General features: G+C 43.8%; 1 protein-coding gene across 1 annotated transcript in view; it reads left to right on the top strand.

Moving 5' to 3' along the window:
* VWA8 (von Willebrand factor A domain containing 8) overlaps positions 1–19,615 on the top strand; it is a 443,862-nt gene that overhangs the window by 22,241 nt on the left and 402,006 nt on the right. The window contains 1 exon segment of the mRNA XM_040425409.1: positions 11,954–12,031. Coding sequence (XP_040281343.1) covers positions 11,954–12,031 — 78 coding nt within the window.

Raw genomic sequence — 19,615 nt, 5'->3', positions numbered from 1 at the left:
CTTGCATTGTAATTCAGGACGGATCCGTTTGGCTTTTTTTTCATGTCCGTGGATCCTCCAAAAATCAAGGAAGACCCACGGACGAAAAAACGGTCACGGATCACGGAAAAACGGAACCCGCAAAAAAAAACGGTCGTGTGCATGAGGCCTTACTTGCAAGTGCCTTGCAGAGGAGTGAAATCCCGACTCCCATGGCACAGGACACTAAAGTTTCTCTGATGGACGCTAGGCAAGCCATTCAGCAACAGGCTCTGCAAGCACTGCTAAGGCTACTTTCACACCTGCATTAGGTGCGGATCCGTCTGGTATCTGCACAGACGGATCCGCACCTATAATGCAAACGCTTAGATCCGTTCAGAACGGATCCGTTTGCATTAGCATCATGATAATGCAAACGGATCCGTTTTGACTTTACATTAAAAGTCAATGGGGGACGGATCCGGTTGAAAATTGAGCCATATAGTGTCAACTTCAAACGGATCCGTCCCCATTGACTTACATTGTAAGTCTGGACGGATCCGTTTGCCTCCGCACGGCCAGGCGGACACCCGAACGCTGCAAGCTGCGTTCAGGTGTCCGCCTGCTGAGCGGAGCGGAGGACAAACGGAGCCAGACTGATGCATTCTGAGCGGATCCGCATCCACTCAGAATGCATTAGGGCTGGACGGATCCGTTCGGGGCCGCTTGTGAGAGCCTTCAAACGGAGCTCACAAGCGGAGCCCCGAACGCTAGTGTGAAAGTAGCCTTATGCTGATTGGCCAGCTCAGCACCCAGCAGCGAGACAGCATAGAGCGCTAGTCGGGACTCCAGCGGGTGCAGCGCTAGCCACTGATGAGCTGAGTAAAGTTGGGCCCCATGGACACGACAAAGGAAGCAGGGAGCTGGACAGGGACTCAAGACAAGAGCGAGAAATAAGTGTAATTAGAAGACGGGGCCTTTTGTCCAAGACCGGGCCCAGTAGTAGCTGCAGCTGCGTGGTCTGCCTCCATTGGAAGTACACCGCGGACTGTACCTCTTAATTTAAAAAAAATCGCAGATCCTCAAAAAATATGGTTGTGGTCCATGTGACATCCACATTTTTTGCAGACCCATAGACTTTAATGGGTATGTGGTCCAGAGATAGTTTCTGTCAATACAAAACTTTCCCCTATCCATAGAATATCTGGGACCACCACTGATCATGAGAACTCCTAAGAAGATCCTGTGTTCCCTTATGAATGAAGAGCATGCACATAGCTACTCTGTCGACTCTCTATGGGACTGTTGGAGATAGCTGAGTACAATGCTTAGCTATTTCCATAGGTCCCATAGACATTGAATGAAGCAGAAGGGAACATAGTTGACCAACCATTCCATTTCTTTGGGGACATGGTATCACCTCAAATAAGCTGAGCTTTAATACCAAGAAAGGCCATCACTCTCTGATCAGCAGGGGCCCGACACCCTGCACCCACCATCCAGTTTAAGATTCATAAAGAGGCTCAGACATAGAAACTACTTAATATACACTGACTTCTTTATGAATTGCAAGGTAACAAATGGACAGTAGATTTTCTCATTAGAAGTCATGGCACTGGTCTTAAATGTGGCCCTGTTGATGATGGGCCATTGACTCATGAAGAGTCGGGCCTTCAGCACTTAGGAGAGGGAGAGGAAAAAACCCCAGTGGAGGAAACCTCTACGGAACCATGGCTGAAGGACTGTCCTTCCCCTAGGCGTTGGAGAAAACAATGGACCTTGACAAGGACAGTAGATTTTTCATTGACTCAGTGGTGAATGTCAAGTGTATTGACTTCTGCAGAGACCAAGCCTGGAATCTGCCTTTTGATGCAGCAGGACACTCACTTCTTGGGTGAATACATCTGTCTGTGGAAAGTCCGGTGAATGTCAAGTCCAGTGGTTATTGCAGAGACCAAGCCTGGAATCTGCCTTTGGTGCAGCAGGAAACTCACTCCTTTGGTGAATACATCTGACTGCAGAAAGTCCGGTGGGTGAGTGCGAGACCGAGCCCGGAATCTGCCTTATGCTGAAGCGCAGGTCATCTGATCCTGACACGGTGGCCATCATGTCGTTGATTGTGGTAGAGTCATCACCTCAAGCTGTATCCCATATTCATTGCAGGGACACAGATACAGTGATCTGCAAATGCAAAAAATATAACTAATTATGACTGAACATGGAGAAGCGGAAAATTACATGTAAGTGACACCCAATTTACTCCCGGTCACTGTGGGTCATTATAATCCCTTTAACTGTATTAAACGTGGGCCCATATTTCTAACAACGATACCAACGCTTATCATTGTCATTGACTATTATAGCTGTTGTTCTTGTTCTGGGACCCTCTTCTGTATCCAACATAAACAGAATACACCTTATAATCGTGGGCTGATTTATTTTCATATATCTTTATATGGTTTGGAGCTCAGTTTTCCTGATACAAATCGCCAAAACCCCTGCTTTCTTACACACTTCCATAGTTAAAATTCTGGGAGCCATTGCTCAATTTTATCTACATATTAATGTCAATTGGAGCTCCCCCTAATGGTGAATGCAGACAGTTAGAATTTTATCATACTCCTATGCCATGTATGAGTCGAGTTGGATGATTTTCCACTAATGGCCACTGCTCTGCTCATCTTCGTGGAGAATCTAAACCCTAAATTATTCTGTATCATCACTGGTGTCTCCAAAACTTGGCATCTTGTCTGTTATTATTATGAGCTCCTGTCATAAATCTTATTATATTTTATGACTCCTGGAACAAGGATCTTACCTTACTTGGGGCTCTTTTTGCTTCTTAAGACCAATACCTTCTAGCAGGGGTCACTGGTGAAGATCAGGAGATGGTTTATGGCCAGAGCATCTAATATGTTAATGAACTAAGGTATATGGATATTGTTTGTTTAAAGGATGCAGATTTTCAGTTTTCAAGAATACATTGATATTTACCTTTACAGTACATTTTCTGCTTCACATTTTTTGTTTGATTTGGTTGCTGATTTTTTTTTTCTATAGTTTTTATTTTTTATTTTTTAAATCTGTATAGTTCCAAAATTTAGAGGTCAGATCTTTATATTATATGAAACACTCTAATCCTTTAAACAAAATTACAGAATTTGAGATGCAGATGCTGCAGAACCTCTTTTCTGAAATGTACGGAAGAGATTCCTGTCCACCATTGAGATGTGTATTTTTGTGTTGTGCCCAGACTGGTGATTACGAAGGGGTTGTCCAAATTGTAGAGTCCATTTAATTTCAGCCACCCATTGACACCAAGTAATATGCAGGTGGTAAGCAGCCATAATGCAGCCCCCAAAATAGTCTATGGGGACTTACTGTACCCAAGGCTGTAACTAGGCGCAACATTTGGGAACGCCCCAAGCAACTTCCCCACACCTCTCCTCCCGCTTTATTATTCTTGCTAGACGTTTACGAATAAATTGGCAGCTGGTTTTTACCAGTTGTGGGTGTGTCCCTGTATAGTGTGACACTATCCAATCAGTACGGTCAGTGTCGGACTGTGTAGGGACACCCCCCAACTGGTAACGCTCATTTGAAAATTCACTTATAAACTTTTAATAGGAATAGTAGAGGATTTGTTATTGCACCTGTCAGGAGAGATAAGTTCAGTATAAAGGGATATTCCCATCTGGACACTTGTGTCCAGATGTAAATAACCATATCAGATATCTGATAGGTAAGGGTCCCATCTTTCAGATCAAATCCTGTCTTGAGAATGAGGCCCCGTCTCGTGCTGCCATGAAAGGAGAGGTGGCCACGAATGCTTGGCTCTCCCTATTCACTTCTGTGGGACATTCTAAGATAACTGAGTACACACATGAGTCCACCTCTCCATCAGTGACTTGGGCCCTGTTGTCGGTATAGGAGCGGGTCTCCAGAGGTAGGACTCATACCTACAGGACATCTATGACATATCCTGTTGATATGCCATAAATGTCCTGATTAGAGTTCCACCGGGTATCGAAGTATCGATACCCAATCGATACTTTTAGACTCGGATCGGTACAATACCAAGTCTTACTATTTACCGATACTAGGCTGCGCTGCTGCGAGTATCAGAGAACATGGCACGCGCTGTTCTCAGTGCACGCCATGTTTTCTTCACTAGCATAGTGGAGAAGGAGGGAATCCCTCCCTCTCCACTGTGACGCGGCTGCCACCAATAGGGAGATACCAGGGGGGAGGAGGGGAGGGGCTGTGGCCACTGCGTCACCAATGAATGTAAAACACATTCATTCAAGTATAGGCAGCAGGAGCCGGCGGCGGTATCAAATTCCTGGCACCCGGCTTCAATAACAGGCCATGCGATGTGTTGAACCGCAGCAATTAACCCATCAGATGCGGCACATGAGGGGTTAATTGCCGCGGTTCGGCGGAACGCATGCCCTGTTATTGAGGCCGGGTATGTTATACTGCCACCGGCACCCGCTGCCTATACTTGAATAATGTGTTTTACATTCATTGCTGGCGCAGTGCGCCCCCCCCCCAGTATTAGTATAATTGGTGCCGCAGTGCCCCCCCAGTTTTAGTATCAGTGGTGGCACAGTGGTCACAGGTGCCCCCCACTCTGGTGGCAGTGGCCACAGGGTCCCCTCCCCCCCTCTTCATTGGTGGCACAGTGCCAGTTTCCGATTGGAGCTTCAGCAGTGTAATAGTGGGACTCCGATCGGTTACCATGGCAGCCAGGATGCTACTGAATCCCTGGCTGCCATGGTAACATCCCTGCTGATGTGTGCACAGAGCCCAGGGCAGCAGGGGGAGTGTGAAGTCCTATTCACCCTGAGAGAGCTCTATTAGCCCAACTCCACTATTAGCCCAACTCCACTGCCACCCTCCATTACGCTCACCTCATTTGAAGTACACTCTGTTCGCATCTACTCTCCCTCCAACCAGCCGTCATTTACCGCCCCCCAGGCCCAGCCACCATCTTTCTTGACCACTTTAACACCTGGCTACTACACTTTCTTTCTGCCGACATCCCCACTATCATCATGGGTGACTTCAACATCCCTATTGACACCTGCCACTCAGCCGCCTCTAAACTCCTATCACTCTCTTCCTCCTTCGGCCTATCACAGTGGTCTTCAGCTCCCACCCACAGAGATGGTCACACTTTGGATCTTATCTTTACCCGTCTCTGCTCCCTATCTAACCTTTCTAATTCTCCTCTCCCCCTGTCCGACCACAACCTTCTCACCTTCTCTTCATTGGTCTCTTCTGCTGCTCCCCCGGTCCACACACTAGCACACCCCCGCAGGAACCTTAAACATCTAGACTTTCGCTTGCTTTCTGACTCTCTTCTCCCACTCTCTACCATCTGTTCCCTCCAAGACCCAGATGCTGCTACCACCCTATAAAACACCACAATAAGTACAGCTCTGGACACTGTTGCCCCCCTCACACACAACAAAACCCGAAAAATTAACAGACAACCCTGGCACACCAACCTGACCAAAAAACTCAGACAAGCTTCCAGGGCTGCTGAGCGGCGATGGAAGAAATCCCATTCAAAAGATCATCTCACCGCATACAAGCAATCCCTCCTCATATTCAACTCCTCACTCGCTGATTCAAAACAGGCCTACTTTTCATCTCTCATATCTTCCCTGGCCCACAGCCCTAAACAACTTTTTAGAACTTTTAACTCCCTTCTCCGTCCCCCAGCGCCCCCCACCCTCTCCTCTCTTCTCAGCTGAGGACTTTGCCAAATATTTCAAACAAAAGATAGTCAACATCAGAAAAAGCTTCACTACACAGTCCCCACAGACCCTCTACACAACTGCTCGGTCCTCTTCTCCCAAAACACGCTTCTCCACCATTACAGAAGTAAAACTCTCCACTCTACTCTCCAGATCACATCTCGCCACAGTGCACTTGACCCTATCCCATCCCACCTCATCCCTAACCTCACCATAGTGTTTATTCCAGCCCTAACTCATCTCTTAAACCTATCACTAACCTCTGGTGTCTTCCCCTCTGCTTCTAAACATGCTACCATTACACCCATCCTCAAAAGGCCTTCACTTAACCCATCTTCTTTGTCCAGTTATCACCCCATATCACTTCTTCCGTATGCCTCAAAGCTACTTGAACAACATGTCCATTCTGAACTGTCCTCTCACCTTTCCTCCTGCTCCCTCTTTGACCGCCTACATTCTGGCTTCCGACCCCACCATTCGACTGAGACTGCCCTCACCAAAGTCACCAATGACCTACTGACAGCCAAAACCAAGAAACAATACTCTGTCCTCCTTCTCCTTGACCTGTCCTCTGCCTTCGACACTGTTGACCACTCCCTTCTGTTGCAAACTCTTTCATCTCTTGGCATCACTGACCTGGCCCTCTCCTGGATCACATCATACCTCACAGACCGGACGTTTAGCGTCTCCCACTCCCGCACCACCTCCTCGTCTCATTCCCTCTCTGTTGGTGTCCCGCAAGGCTCTGTCCTAGAACCCCTGCTCTTCTCTATCTACACTTTTGGCGTGGGACAGCTCATAGAGTCCCATGGCTTTCAATATCACTCCTACGCTGATGACACACAAATCTGCCTCTCTGGTCCAGACATCACCACCTTACTATCCAGAATCCCACAATGTCTATCTTCTATATCATCCTTCTTCTCCTCTCGCTTTCTAAAACTTAACATGGATAAAACAGAATTCACCCTCTTTCCCCCATCTTGCTCAACCCCCCCAACAGACCTATCTATTACGATCAATGGCTGTACACTCTCCCCGGACAACCAAGTCCACTGCCTTGGAGTGACCTTGGATTCTGCCCTCTCCTTCAGACCGCACATCCAAGCACTTTCCACCACCTGCCGCCTCCAACTCAAAAACACCTCCCGCATCCTTGCTTTCCTTAACTTTGAATCTGCAAAAATGCTTATACATGCCCTCATCATCTCCCGTCTAGACTACTGCAACACTCTCCTCTGTGGCCTTCCATCTAGCACTCTCGCACCCCTCCAATCTATCCTCAACTCTGCTGCCCGACTAATCCACCTCTCACCCTATTACTCCTCTGCCTCTCCCCTCTGCCAATCCCTTCACTGGCTCCCCATTGCCCAGCGAATTCACTTCAAAGTACTAAAAAATACATACAAGGCCGTCCATAACCTGTCCCCTCCCTACATCTCTGAGCTACTTTCCCGATACACCCCCACACGGACTCTCCGATCCTCACAAGATCTCCTTCTCTCCTCTCCTCTTATCGCCTCTTCCCACAATCGCCTCCAATATTTCTCCCGTGCATCCCCCACTCTGGAACTCGCTACCCCAACATATCAGACTCTCACCTACAGTGGAATCCTTCAAAAGAAACCTGAAAACCCACCTCTTCAGACAAGCCTACAATCAGTGACCCTGCTGCCTCAATACCGCCATGACCAACTTCACCCGCACCTACTGTACAGCGCTATGGAATGAATGGCGCTTTATTAATAAATAATAATAATGATCATAATTAGGGTGAATAGGACAAAGGTTCTAAGGGGGCTAATAGTTAGTAAATAAAATCAAAACCATGCGATTTGCCATTTTTCGTCACCTTGTCCCCCCAAAAAATAGGATAGGACTGTTCTATTATGGGCCGGACGTTCCATAATAATTTTTAAAATGTGAAAAAAAAATTCACATGGCATTGAGTATCACAATACTTTTTCATGTTATCGAAATCGAATCAAAATTTTGGTATCGTGACAACCCTAGTCCTGCTGGGAATAACCCTTTAGGTCCTGTAATTTGTGGGCTTTAGGGCTCATGTATACAATCGTATGTATTTTGTGGCCCGCAAAGAAGTAAAAATGCATCCTGGAGGATTTCTAAAACTAAGCACCTGAACATCAGCTCTCCACAGAAAGAAAATGGCTTTCCATAGTAAAACTACAAGGGTGACTAAAATAATAGATGGCGGAGGTGCAGTAGACATAGCTTATCTAGACTTTAGTAAGGCTTTTGATACTGTCCCACCCAGAAGGCTTATCAATAAATTGCAGTCTTTGGGCTTGGACTCCCATATTGTTGAATGGATTAGTCAGTGGCTGAGGGACAGACAACAGAGGGTTGTAGTCAATGGAGTATATTCAGACCATGGTCTTGTTACCAGTGGAGTACCTCAGGGATCTGTTCTGGGACCCATATTGTTTAATATCTTTATCAGCGAAATTGCAGAAGGCCTCGATGGTAAGGTCAGTCTTTTTGCTGATGACACAAAGATTTGTAACAGGGTTGATGTTCCTGGAGGGATACACCAAATGGAAAAAGATTTAGGTAAACTAGAGGAATGGTCAAAAATCTGGCAACTAAAATGTAATGTTGATAAGTGCAAGATAATGCACCTGGGGTGTAAAAACCCAAGAGCAGAATATAAAATCAGTGATACAGTCCTAACGTCAGTATCTGAGGAAAGGGATTTAGGGGTCATTATTTCAGAAGACTTAAAGGTAGGCAGACAATGTCATAGAGCAGCAGGAAATGCTAGCAGAATGCTTGGGTGTATAGGGAGAGGCATTACCAGTAGAAAGAGGAAGGTGCTCATGCTGCTCTACAGAGCACTACTGAGACCTCATTTGGAGTATTGTGCGCAGTACTGGAGACCATATCTCCAGAAGGATATTGATACTTTGGAGAGAGTTCAGAGAAGAGCTGCTAAACTAGTACATGGATTGCAGGATAAAACTTACCAGGAAAGGTTAAAGGACCTTAACATGCATAGCTTGGAAGAAAGACGAGACAGAGGAGATATGATAGAAACTTTTAAATACATAAAGGGAATCAAGGTAAAAGAGGAGAGAATATTTAACCCCTTAAGGACTTGGCCCTATTTCACCTTAAGGACTTAGCCATTTTTTGCAAATCTGACCAGTGTCACTTTAAGTGCTGATAACTTTAAAACGCTTTGACTTATCCACTTCGTCACATATTGTACTTCATGACACTGGTAAAATGAAGTCCAAAAAATTAATTTTTATTTATAAAAAAATACAAAATTTACCAAAAATTAGTAAAATAATTGCAAATTTCCAAGTTTCAATTTCTCTAATTCTGTAATGCATAGTAAAACCTCCAAAAATAGTTATTACTTTATATTCCCCATATGTCTACTTCATGTTTGGATCATTTTGGGAATGATATTTTATTTTTTGGGGATGTTACAAAGCTTAGAAGTTTAGAAGCAAATCATGAAATTTTTCAGAAATTTTCAAAAACCCAATTTTTAGGGACCAGTTCAGGTCTGAAGTCACTTTGCGAGGCTTACATAATAGAAACCACTCAAAAATGACCCCATTCAAGGTATTCAAAACTGATTTTACAAACTTTGTTAACCCTTTAGGTGTTCCACAAAAATTAATGGAAAATAGAGATACAATTTCAAAATTTCACTTTTTTGGCAGATTTTCCATTTTAATATTTTTTTTCCAGTTACAAAGCAAGGGTTAACAGCCAAACCAAACTCAATATTTATGGCCCTGATTCTGTAGTTTATAGAAACTACAGAATATGTGGTCGTAAACTTCTGTACGGGCACACGGCAGGGCGCAGAAGGAAAGGAATGCCATATGGTTTTTGGAAGGCAGATTTTGCTGGACTGTTTTTATTGACACCATGTCCCATTTGAAGCCCCCCGATGCACCCCTAGAGTAGAAACTCCAAAAAAGTGGCCCCATTTTAGAAACTACGGGATAGAGTGGCAGTATTGTTGGTACTAGTTTAGGGTACATATGATTTTTGGTTGCTCTATATTACACTGTTTGTGAGGCAAGATAACAAGAAATAGCTGTTTTGGCACCGTTTTTATTTTTTGTTGTTTACAACATTCATCTGACAGGTTAGATCATGTGATATTTTTATAGACCAGGTTGTCACGGATGCGGCGATACCTAATATGTATTATTTTTATTTTTATTTATGTAAGTTTTACACAATGATTTCATTTTTGAAGCAAAAAAAAATCATGTGTTAGTGTTTCCATAGTTCAGTTTTTGGGCGATCACCTTGGGTAGGGTATGATTTTTGCGGGATAAGATGACAGTTTTATTGGCACTATTTTGGGGTGCGTGTGACTTTTTGATCGCTTGCTATTACACTTTTTGTGATATAAGGTGACAAAAAATGGTTTATTTAGCACAGTTTTTTTTTTTTAAAGGTGTTCATCTGATGGGTTAGGTCGTGATATTTTTATAGAGCCGGTCGATACGGATGCGGCGATACCTAATATGTATACTTTTTTATTTATTTATGTAAGCTTTACACAATAATATCATTTTTGAAACAAAAAATAAATCATGTTTTAGTGTATCCATATTCTGAGAGCCATAGTTTTTTCAGTTTTTGGGCGATTATCTTAGGTAGGGTCTCATTTTTTGTGGGATGAGATGACGGTTTGATTGGCACTATTTTGGGGTGCATATGACTTTTTGATCGCTTGCTATTACACTTTTTGTGATGTAAGGTGAAAAAAAATGGTTTATTTAGCACAGTTTTTATTTTTTTATTTTTTACGGTGTTCATCTGAGGGGTTAGGTCATGTGATATTTTTATAGAGCCGGTCGATACAAACGCGGCGATACCAAATATGTTTACTTTTTATTTTATTTATGTAAGTTTTACACAATAACAGCTTTTTTAAAACAAAAAAAATGATGTTTTAGTGTCTCCATATTCTTAGCTATAGTTTTTTTATTTTTTGGGCGATTGTCTCAGGTAGGGGCTCATTTTTTGCGGGATGAGGTGACTGTTAGATTGGTACATTTTGGTGGGCAAACGCCTTTTTGATCGCTTTTCTGTTGTTTTTGTGATGTAAGGTGACAAAAAAATGGTTTATTTAGCACAGTTTTTATTTTTTATTTTTTACGGTGTTTATCTGAGGGATTAGGTCATGTGATATGTTTATAGAGCCGGTCGATACGGACACGGCGATACCTAATATGTATACTTTTTTCCCCCCTATTTTTTAGCAATTTTTTTTTAACTTTATTTGGGGAAAATGACTTTTTTGTTTATTTTTACTTAAAACTTTTAATTTTTTGGGTGGAAAACTTAATTTTTCCCTCTTTTTTTTTGTCCCACTTTACAATGCATTCCAATACTTCTGTATTGGAATGCATTGGCTGTGTGAGTAATACTGTGTATTACTCCTATAGCTTCCGGCTTGTGAAATCCAGGGGGCTGGATCTTACAGGCTCGTCACCGGAAGGCATTGCGATGCCTAAGGAAGGCATCGCGCTGCCTTCCATGCCATCGGGTCCCCCTTACAGCTCCATGGGGACCCGTTGGCAATACCACCGCCGCACCAGGTAAAAGCTGCAAACCGCAGGTCTGAATTGACCTGCGGTTAGCAGCGATCGCCGACACGGGGGGGGGGGTCACAGGACTCCCCCGCACATTTAGCTGAGGTGCCTGCTCAATGATTTGAGCAGGCACCGGATTCCGATCACCGCCCGCCGGGCGGCGGTGATCGTATCTATACGTGACGTACCGGTACGTCATGGGTCCCTAAGGGGTTAAAAGAAGAAAAACTGCTACAAGAGGACATCGTTTTAAATTAGAGGGGCAAAGGTTTAAAAGTAATATCGGGAAGTATTACTTTACTGAGAGAGTAGTGGATGCATGGAATAGCCTTCCTGCAGAAGTGGTAGCTGCAAATACAGTGAAGGAGTTTAAGCATGCATGGGATAGGCATACGGCCATCCTTCATATAAGATAGGGCCAGGGGCTATTCATAGTATATTTGGCAGACTAGATGGGCCAAATGGTTCTTATCTGCCGACACATTCTATGTTTCTATGTCCAATGGCTAATTGAATATATTGTATGAATATTAATTGGGAAATGGCGCTGATTGTCTCGTATATAGTAAAACTACAAGATTACTGTGTAAAGTTTAGAATGTATACATTTACTTATACTTTGCTCTTACATGACAGGTGACACAGTTAACATCGGAGATGTATCCTATACAGTAAAAGCACCCAGGAACCCTGAACTGGTCCCACAGAGTTACAGTAAGCAGTTATTTCTACAGTTCTGCAATGTAATGTTTGTTGGTTTACATACATTTTTTATTACACAGCACTTTGCGCCTGAGAGTTCCAGTCCTACCTAGTGCCTACTCCCTCAAGAGGAGATAGTCCAGGTTTCCAGGACAGATTGTGCCTTAACGTTTCTATTTCAAAAACATAATTCATTTTCTCTCAGTTGGACGAATATAGAAGTCACTTAATGTAAGAGTACAGTATGTGTTCAGCTAAAGAGAACAGAACAATTTAGAGTTCACTTATATTACAGAATCACTCCACGTGATTATCTCTGTGCACACAGGATCTGTCAGGCCTTCACCTTTATCCATCCAAAGAAAGTGCAGAGGACATACATTACCGTACATTTTGTCCTTTAGGATTTAGGATATGATTTAGAGGAAGAAAATGAAAAAATATATACAGTACAGACCAAAAGTTTGGACACACCTTCTCATTCAAAGAGTTTTCTTTATTTTCATGACTATAAAAATTGTAGATTCACACTGAAGGCATCAAAACTATGAATTAACACATGTGGAATTATATACATAACAAACAAGTGTGAAACAACTGAAAATATGTCATATTCTAGGTTCTTCAAAGTAGCCACCTTTTGCTTTGATTACTGCTTTGCACACTCTTGGCATTCTCTTGATGAGCTTCAAGAGGTAGTCCCCTGAAATGGTTTAATAAGTGGGATTTCTTGCCTTATAAATGGGGTTGGGACCATCAGTTGCGTTGAGGAGAAGTCAGGTGGATACACAGCTGATAGTCCTACTGAATAGACTGTTAGAATTTGTATTATGGCAAGAAAAAAGCAGCTAAGTAAAGAAAAAAAACGAATGGCCATCATTACTTTAAAGGGGTTATCCGAGTTAAATACATTTATGCTAATAACTCTTATAGTATTATATGAAACTATTTTGTAAATCACTTACATTAGCTATTTTGCTCTGTTTAGCCAGTTCACATTTGGGTCATGTGACCCCCGACGTCATCAACCCTGCTCAGGCACTGACGTCTCGTTTACAAGCTTCTCCCTGCTTGAGGGAGTGTCCAGGCTCTGTAAACGAAACGTCAGAGCCTCTGGTGCCCTCCCCCCTCCAGCTCTCCTCACACTGCCTCGGCTCTGCTCTGCTGATGACGTTTCGTTTACAGCCGTCTCCCTGCTTGAGGGAGTGGCCCGGCTCTGTAAACGAGACGTCAGAGCCTTTGGTGCCCGCCCCTCTCTCCCTCTCCTCACACAGCCTCGGTGATGGTAAGCGATCGCTCATGTGCGATACTTACCAGAGCCGAGGTGATAGATTTTCTCCAGCAGCAGCACCATCAGCAGGGTATGTGTCTGGCTCCTTCCCTCACTTGGGCCAGTTTACACATTCCCCTCCCGCTTCTGGGGATTGTTATTACAGCCCTGGCCCCCTCAACAAGTCCCCATTATAATGTTAATACCCCCCCTGGGGAAAAAAGGAAATAATTGTCCATCATATAGCTTAGATATAGCTATAGCTATATCTGCATCCAAGATATATCTTTATCTAATCTATAGCTTAGATACAGTAATAGCTTAGATACAGCTGTAGCTTAGATACAGCGATAGCTTAGATAAAGTGGTAGCTTAGATACAGCGATAGCTTAGATAAAGTGGTAGCTTAGATACAGCAATAGCTTAGATACAGCGATAGCTTAGATACAGCTGTAGCTTAGATACAGTAATAGCTTAGATACAGCTGTAGTTTAGATACAGCTGTAGCTTAGATACAGCGATAGCTTAGATACAGAGGTAGCTTAGATACAGCTATAGCTTAGATACAGCGGTAGCTGAGATACAGCGATAGCTTAGATACAGCGGTAGCTTAGATACAGCTGTAGCTTAGATACAGCTGTAGCTTAGATACAGCTGTTGCTTAGAATCAGCGATAGCTTAGATACAGCTGTGGCTTAGATACAGGGGTAGCTTAGATACAGGGGTAGCTTAGATACAGGGGTAGCTCAGATACAGCGGTAGCTTAGATACAGCGGTAGCTTAGATACAGCGGTAGCTTAGATACAGCGGTAGCTTAGATACAGCGGTGGCTTAGAATCAGTGATAGCTTAGATACAGCAATAGCTTAGATACAGCTATATGTCCATCTTATAGATAGAGCCGTAGCTGCATCCTAGCCGTAGCTGCATCCTAGCCGTAGCTGCATCTGAGCCGTAGCTGCATCTGCAATGTGACAGGAAGATCTGCCTGTGTGAGCTAGGAGATGATCATGTAAAATGCAAACTTAGGTTGTGCAGAGCAGGGTGAGGGGAAGGTCAGGTTGTTTACGCCCACAAATATTCATGAGGGAGAACTCAGGCATTGTTGTTATACGCCTCCTCAGCATGTAAACACAGCAATAACAGAACCATGAGAAGGTGGACATATGGGTTTCTCTCTTAAGAAATCAAGCTTAACCAATGTATGTATGTCCTGATGAATTTTATGAGGTTTTAATTTTTTTTCCCATAACTCGGATAACCCCTTTAAGAAATTAAGGTCAGTCAGTCAGCCGAAAAATTGGGAAAACTTTGAAAGTAAGGCCTATTTGACCATGAAGGAGAGTGATGGGGTGCTGCGCCAGATGACCTGGCCTCCACAGTCACCGGACCTGAACCCAATCGAGATGGTTTGGGGTGAGCTGGACCGCAGAGTGAAGGCAAAAGGGCCAACAAGTGCTAAGCATCTCTGGGAACTCCTTCAAGACTGTTGGAAGACCATTTCAGGGGACTACCTCTTGAAGCTCATCAAGAGAATGCCAAGAGTGTGCAAAGCAGTAATCAAAGCAAAAGGTGGCTACTTTGAAGAACCTAGAATATGACATATTTTCAGTTGTTTCACACTTGTTTGTTATGTATATAATTCCACATGTGTTAATTCATAGTTTTGATGCCTTCATAGTCATGAAAATAAAGAAATCTCTTTGAATGAGAAGGTGTGTCCAAACTTTTGGTCTGTACTGTATATTTTATCAGATTTCACATCAGATCCACATTCTCAGTAGAGGCTTCAGGTTTTTTTTCATGCAATAGTCAGATTGTGATATCTACTGAAGTGCACATGTGGCAAAGCTTATGTTGGGCAGACAATGAGATCAGTGTGAATTCGCATTAACAAACATCCTCCTTCAAGAAAAAATATGGTGACACCACTGGCCAGGCATTTTAGGGAATTAGGACGTAAGGCCATGACATGACATGGTGCATGTTGGAGGAAATGGAGGGGTCAGGCGCCCAGCAAATACATTGACGACTGCTTCTGACAAAAACATTGGATTGTAGTACAAGTGGATTGAATGAATTATGCATCTTCAGTCCTTTTCTGTAGAGTTGTGCTATAGATTGCGACCAGGATTTCTGGCGTCCTGAAGTAGTGGAGCAGATACATGACAGGTATGTCCTTTAAAAAAAAAAATATATATATACACTGCTCAAAAAAATAAAGGGAACACTTAAACAACACAATGTAACTCCAAGTCAATCACACTTCTGTGAAATCAAACTGTCCACTTAGGAAGCAACACTGAGTGACAATCAATTTCACATGTTGTTGTGCAAATGGGATAGACAACAGGTGGAAATTATAGGCAATTAGCAAGAAACCCCCAATAAAGGAGTGGTTCTGCAGGTGGTAACCACAGACCACTTCTCAGTTCCTATGCTTCCTGGCTGATTTTTTGGTCCATTTTGAATGCTGGCGGTGCTTTCACTCTAGTGGTAGCATGAGACGGAGTCTAGAAACCCACACAAGTGGCTCAGGTAGTGCAGCTTATCCAGGATGGCACATCAATGCGAGCTGTGGCAAGAAGGTTTGCTGTGTCTGTCAGTGTAGTGTCCAGAGCATGGAGGCGCTACCAGGAGACAGGCCAGTACATCAGGAGACGTGGAGGAGGCCGTAGGGGGGCAACAACCCAGCAGCAGGACTGCTACCTCTGCCTTTGTGCAAGGAGGAACAGGAGGAGCACTGCCAGAGCCCTGCAAAATGACCTCCAGCAGGCCACAAATGTGCATGTGTCTGCTCAAACGGTCAGAAACAGACTCCATGAGGGTGATATGAGGGCCCGACGTCCACAGGTGCCAGAGAACACCAAGATTGGCAAATTTGCCACTGGCGCCCTGTGCTCTTCACAGATGAAAGCAGGTTCACACTGAGCACATGTGACAGAAGTCTGGAGACGCCGTGGAGAACATTCTGCTGCCTGCAACATCCTCCAGCATGACCGGTTTGGCATTGGGTCAGTAATGGTGTGGGGTGTCATTTCTTTGGAGGGCCGCACAGCCCTCCATGTGCTCGCCAGAGGTAGCCTGACTGCCATTAGGTACTGAGATGAGATCTTCAGACCCCTTGTGAGACCATATGCTGGTGCGGTTGGCCCTGGGTTCCTCCTAATGCAAGACAATGCTAGACCTCATGTGGCTGGAGTGTGTCAGCAGTTCCTGCAAGACGAAGGCATTGATGCTATGGACTGGCCCGCCCGTTCTCCAGACCTGAATCCAATTGAGCACATCTGGGACATCATGTCTCGCTCTATGCACCAACGTCACGTTGCACCACAGACTGTCCAGGAGTTGGCAGATGCTTTAGTCCAGGTCTGGGAGGAGATCCCTCAGGAGACCATCCGCCACCTCATCAGGAGCATGCACAGGCGTTGTAGGGAGGTCATACAGGCACGTGGAGGCCACACACACTACTGAGCCTCATTTTGACTTGTTTTAAGGACATTACATCAAAGTTGGATCAGCCTGTAGTGTGTTTTCCACTTTAATTTTGAGTGTGACTCCAAATCCAGACCTCCATGGGTTAAAAAATTTGATTTCCATTTTTTTATTTTTGTGTGATTTTGTTGTCAGCACATTCAACTATGTAAAGAACAAAGTATTTCAGAAGAATATTTAATTAATTCAGATCTAGGATGTGTTATTTTTGTGTTCCCTTTATTTTTTTGAGCAGTGTATATATAAATATATCAGCCCCTTCCATCTGTAATAAAAGCTCTGCGGCAGTTTCCACCCTCTGGGCTCAGTGGAATTTGGCCACTCTGAAACAGTTTTGCAGAGCATTGACCTGATCTGAACACATCCTTCATGCAATACAAGTTACAGGTTATTTCCAAAAAGGACTTGTCCAAAATGTTGTTCATGGCTGTCCCTCCCTAAAATGTGGTGTCCTAGATATATTCCTTCTAGTAGTGCTCTTGTGGGGGTGTAGGGTAAAAAATAAAGATAAGGCCTCAAGACCGTTTGTATTTTGCGGTCTGCAGAATACAGGTGCCGTCCATGTGCATGCAGCATTTTCCTAATAGTGTCAGACTGTGCAGGGACACACCCAAATGCAGATTCATTATTAAACTTATAGTAGCAATAACTGAGGAACAGAACCACACAGTTATAATGAAAGATTTTCCAGAATTGTTATTTCATGTGGGATGGAAGTAGTTAAAGACTGCTAATCCTCCTTTTTTATGTCAGTTATTAAAGGGATGTGCCATCTTACTAACTTATACCCTATTTACCAGTTAGATTTGATCGGTGGAGTTTCCACTGGTCATGAGAACGGGTGTCCTGTTCCCTGAACGAAAGAGGCAGCAGGTCCCACATGACCACAGCTCCCTTCATTTATTCTCTATGGGACTGCCTGAGATGGCGGAGTACAGTGAGAATGAAGAAGCATTGTGCATGGAATACAAGTTGGATGTTATCCAAAAAGGACTTGTCCATATTGGCAAAACGTTGTCCATGGCTGTCCCTCCCTAAAATGTGGTGTCCTAGATATATTCCTCCTAGTAGTGCTCTTGTGGGGGTGTGGGTAAAAAATAAAGATAAGGCCATTTGTATTTTGTGGTCTGCAGAATACAGGTGCCGTCCATGTGCATGCAGCATTTTCCTAATAGAACTGCCTATTCTTGTCTGCAAAACGGACCAGAATAGGACGTGTTCTAGAGTTTGTGGAACGGCTGCACGGGTGCAGACAGCAAATGCATAACATCCATGCGTTGTCCAAATTTTTTTGTGGACCCATAGAAATGAATCCACAACAAATCTGGATCGGACACCGACCCAAAATATGGTCGTGTGCATGAGGCCTTACAGTGGAATTCTGTGTGATATTGTCGGCACTGAGAGTCCTATTGTATTACCCTAAGGGCTATTTAAACATTTCTATGTTGTTTCTCGTCCCTAAGGAGGATGTGAAGTCTCCCTGGTATTGCTGTTGTGGAACTCGTAGGAAAATAGAATTACTGGTGAGCGTACAGATTATAATGTTAATTGGTGTCAACCCAAAATAAGAGAAAAATTCAATGAAGCAAACCTTTACATATAGTCAGAAATGGCTGCTGGAGGTCCCAGGGTCCTGTGTATCAGAAATATGAAATGGAGCCGCTCGGTGTCCAGGGAAGTTGCTCCTCTTGGCAGAGGGCTTGTGTACTGCTCTACGCCTTACAGAGGCGATATTAGACTGTCAGTTGGTGAATGAAATACCAGTGTAATTGCCAGTGAAATGCCCATGCTGGAGCAGCTGGATCTTCCTGCCTTAGACCGTGGCATTGTATGTTGAGTCTGGATTCAAGCTACAGTGGTCCAGGAAAGACCATTTTATGTAACCTGAGACCATTGTGGGACCACTGGTGGAGAGTTCTGGTAGTTCTATGAGGAAAAGTCCGATATTCACTGAAAGGAGTGATACAGGCGGCATGGCGAGGTGCTATCCGTGGTGCTGAAAATCCCTCAGTTGGTCACGCTGACCTGCACCTATTATATGTGAAGCTGCACTTCACCTTCCCCGGAAGAGAGCAAAATATTTCCTACCAGTAAGGCCTAGTTCACACAAACGTTTTTTTTGCGAGTGTACGGGCCGTTTTTTTGTGTTCCCTGTACGGTCCGTATACAGAACCATTAATTTCAATGGTTCCGCAAAAAAAAACGGAATGTGTTCCGTATGCATTCCGTTTCCGTATTTCCGTTTTTCCGTTCCGTTGAAAGATAGAACATGTCCTATATTTGTCCGCAAATCACGTTCCGTGGCTCCATTAAAGTCAATGGGTCCGAAAAAAAACGGAACACATACGGAAATGCATCCGTATGTCTTCCGTTTCCGTTCCGTTTTTGCTGAACCATCTATTGAAAATGTTATGCCCTGCCCAATTTTTTCTATGTAATTACTGTATACTGTATATGCCAAACGGAAACACAACGGAAACAAAAAACGGAACAACGGATCCGTGAAAAACGGACCGCAAAAAACTATAAAAGCCATACAGTCGTGTGAACTAGGCCTAGCTGAAATTAATTAGGATATTGTTTCTTTTTCTTATTAGGCTTCATGCACACAACCGTATTTTTCATCCTTGTGCTATCTGCCTTTTTTGGGGATAGCACATTGAGCCATTAATTTCTTTGGAGCCATGCATGCTTTATATATTGTGGATCCATATAGATGCTTCCCAAATTATATTACATGTCCTATTGAGGTCCATATTGTGGAGGGGAATAGTCCTTTCTATTGATAGAAGTGAGTTGGGGGGGGGTCCCTGTACAGTCTGACGTTGG

This window comes from Bufo bufo, chromosome 3 (genome assembly GCF_905171765.1).
Source record: "Bufo bufo chromosome 3, aBufBuf1.1, whole genome shotgun sequence".
In the NCBI taxonomy this organism is placed as follows: domain Eukaryota; kingdom Metazoa; phylum Chordata; class Amphibia; order Anura; family Bufonidae; genus Bufo; species Bufo bufo.
The sequence above is the reverse complement of the archived record's forward strand: the minus strand, read 5'-3'. Positions and strand labels throughout refer to the sequence as shown.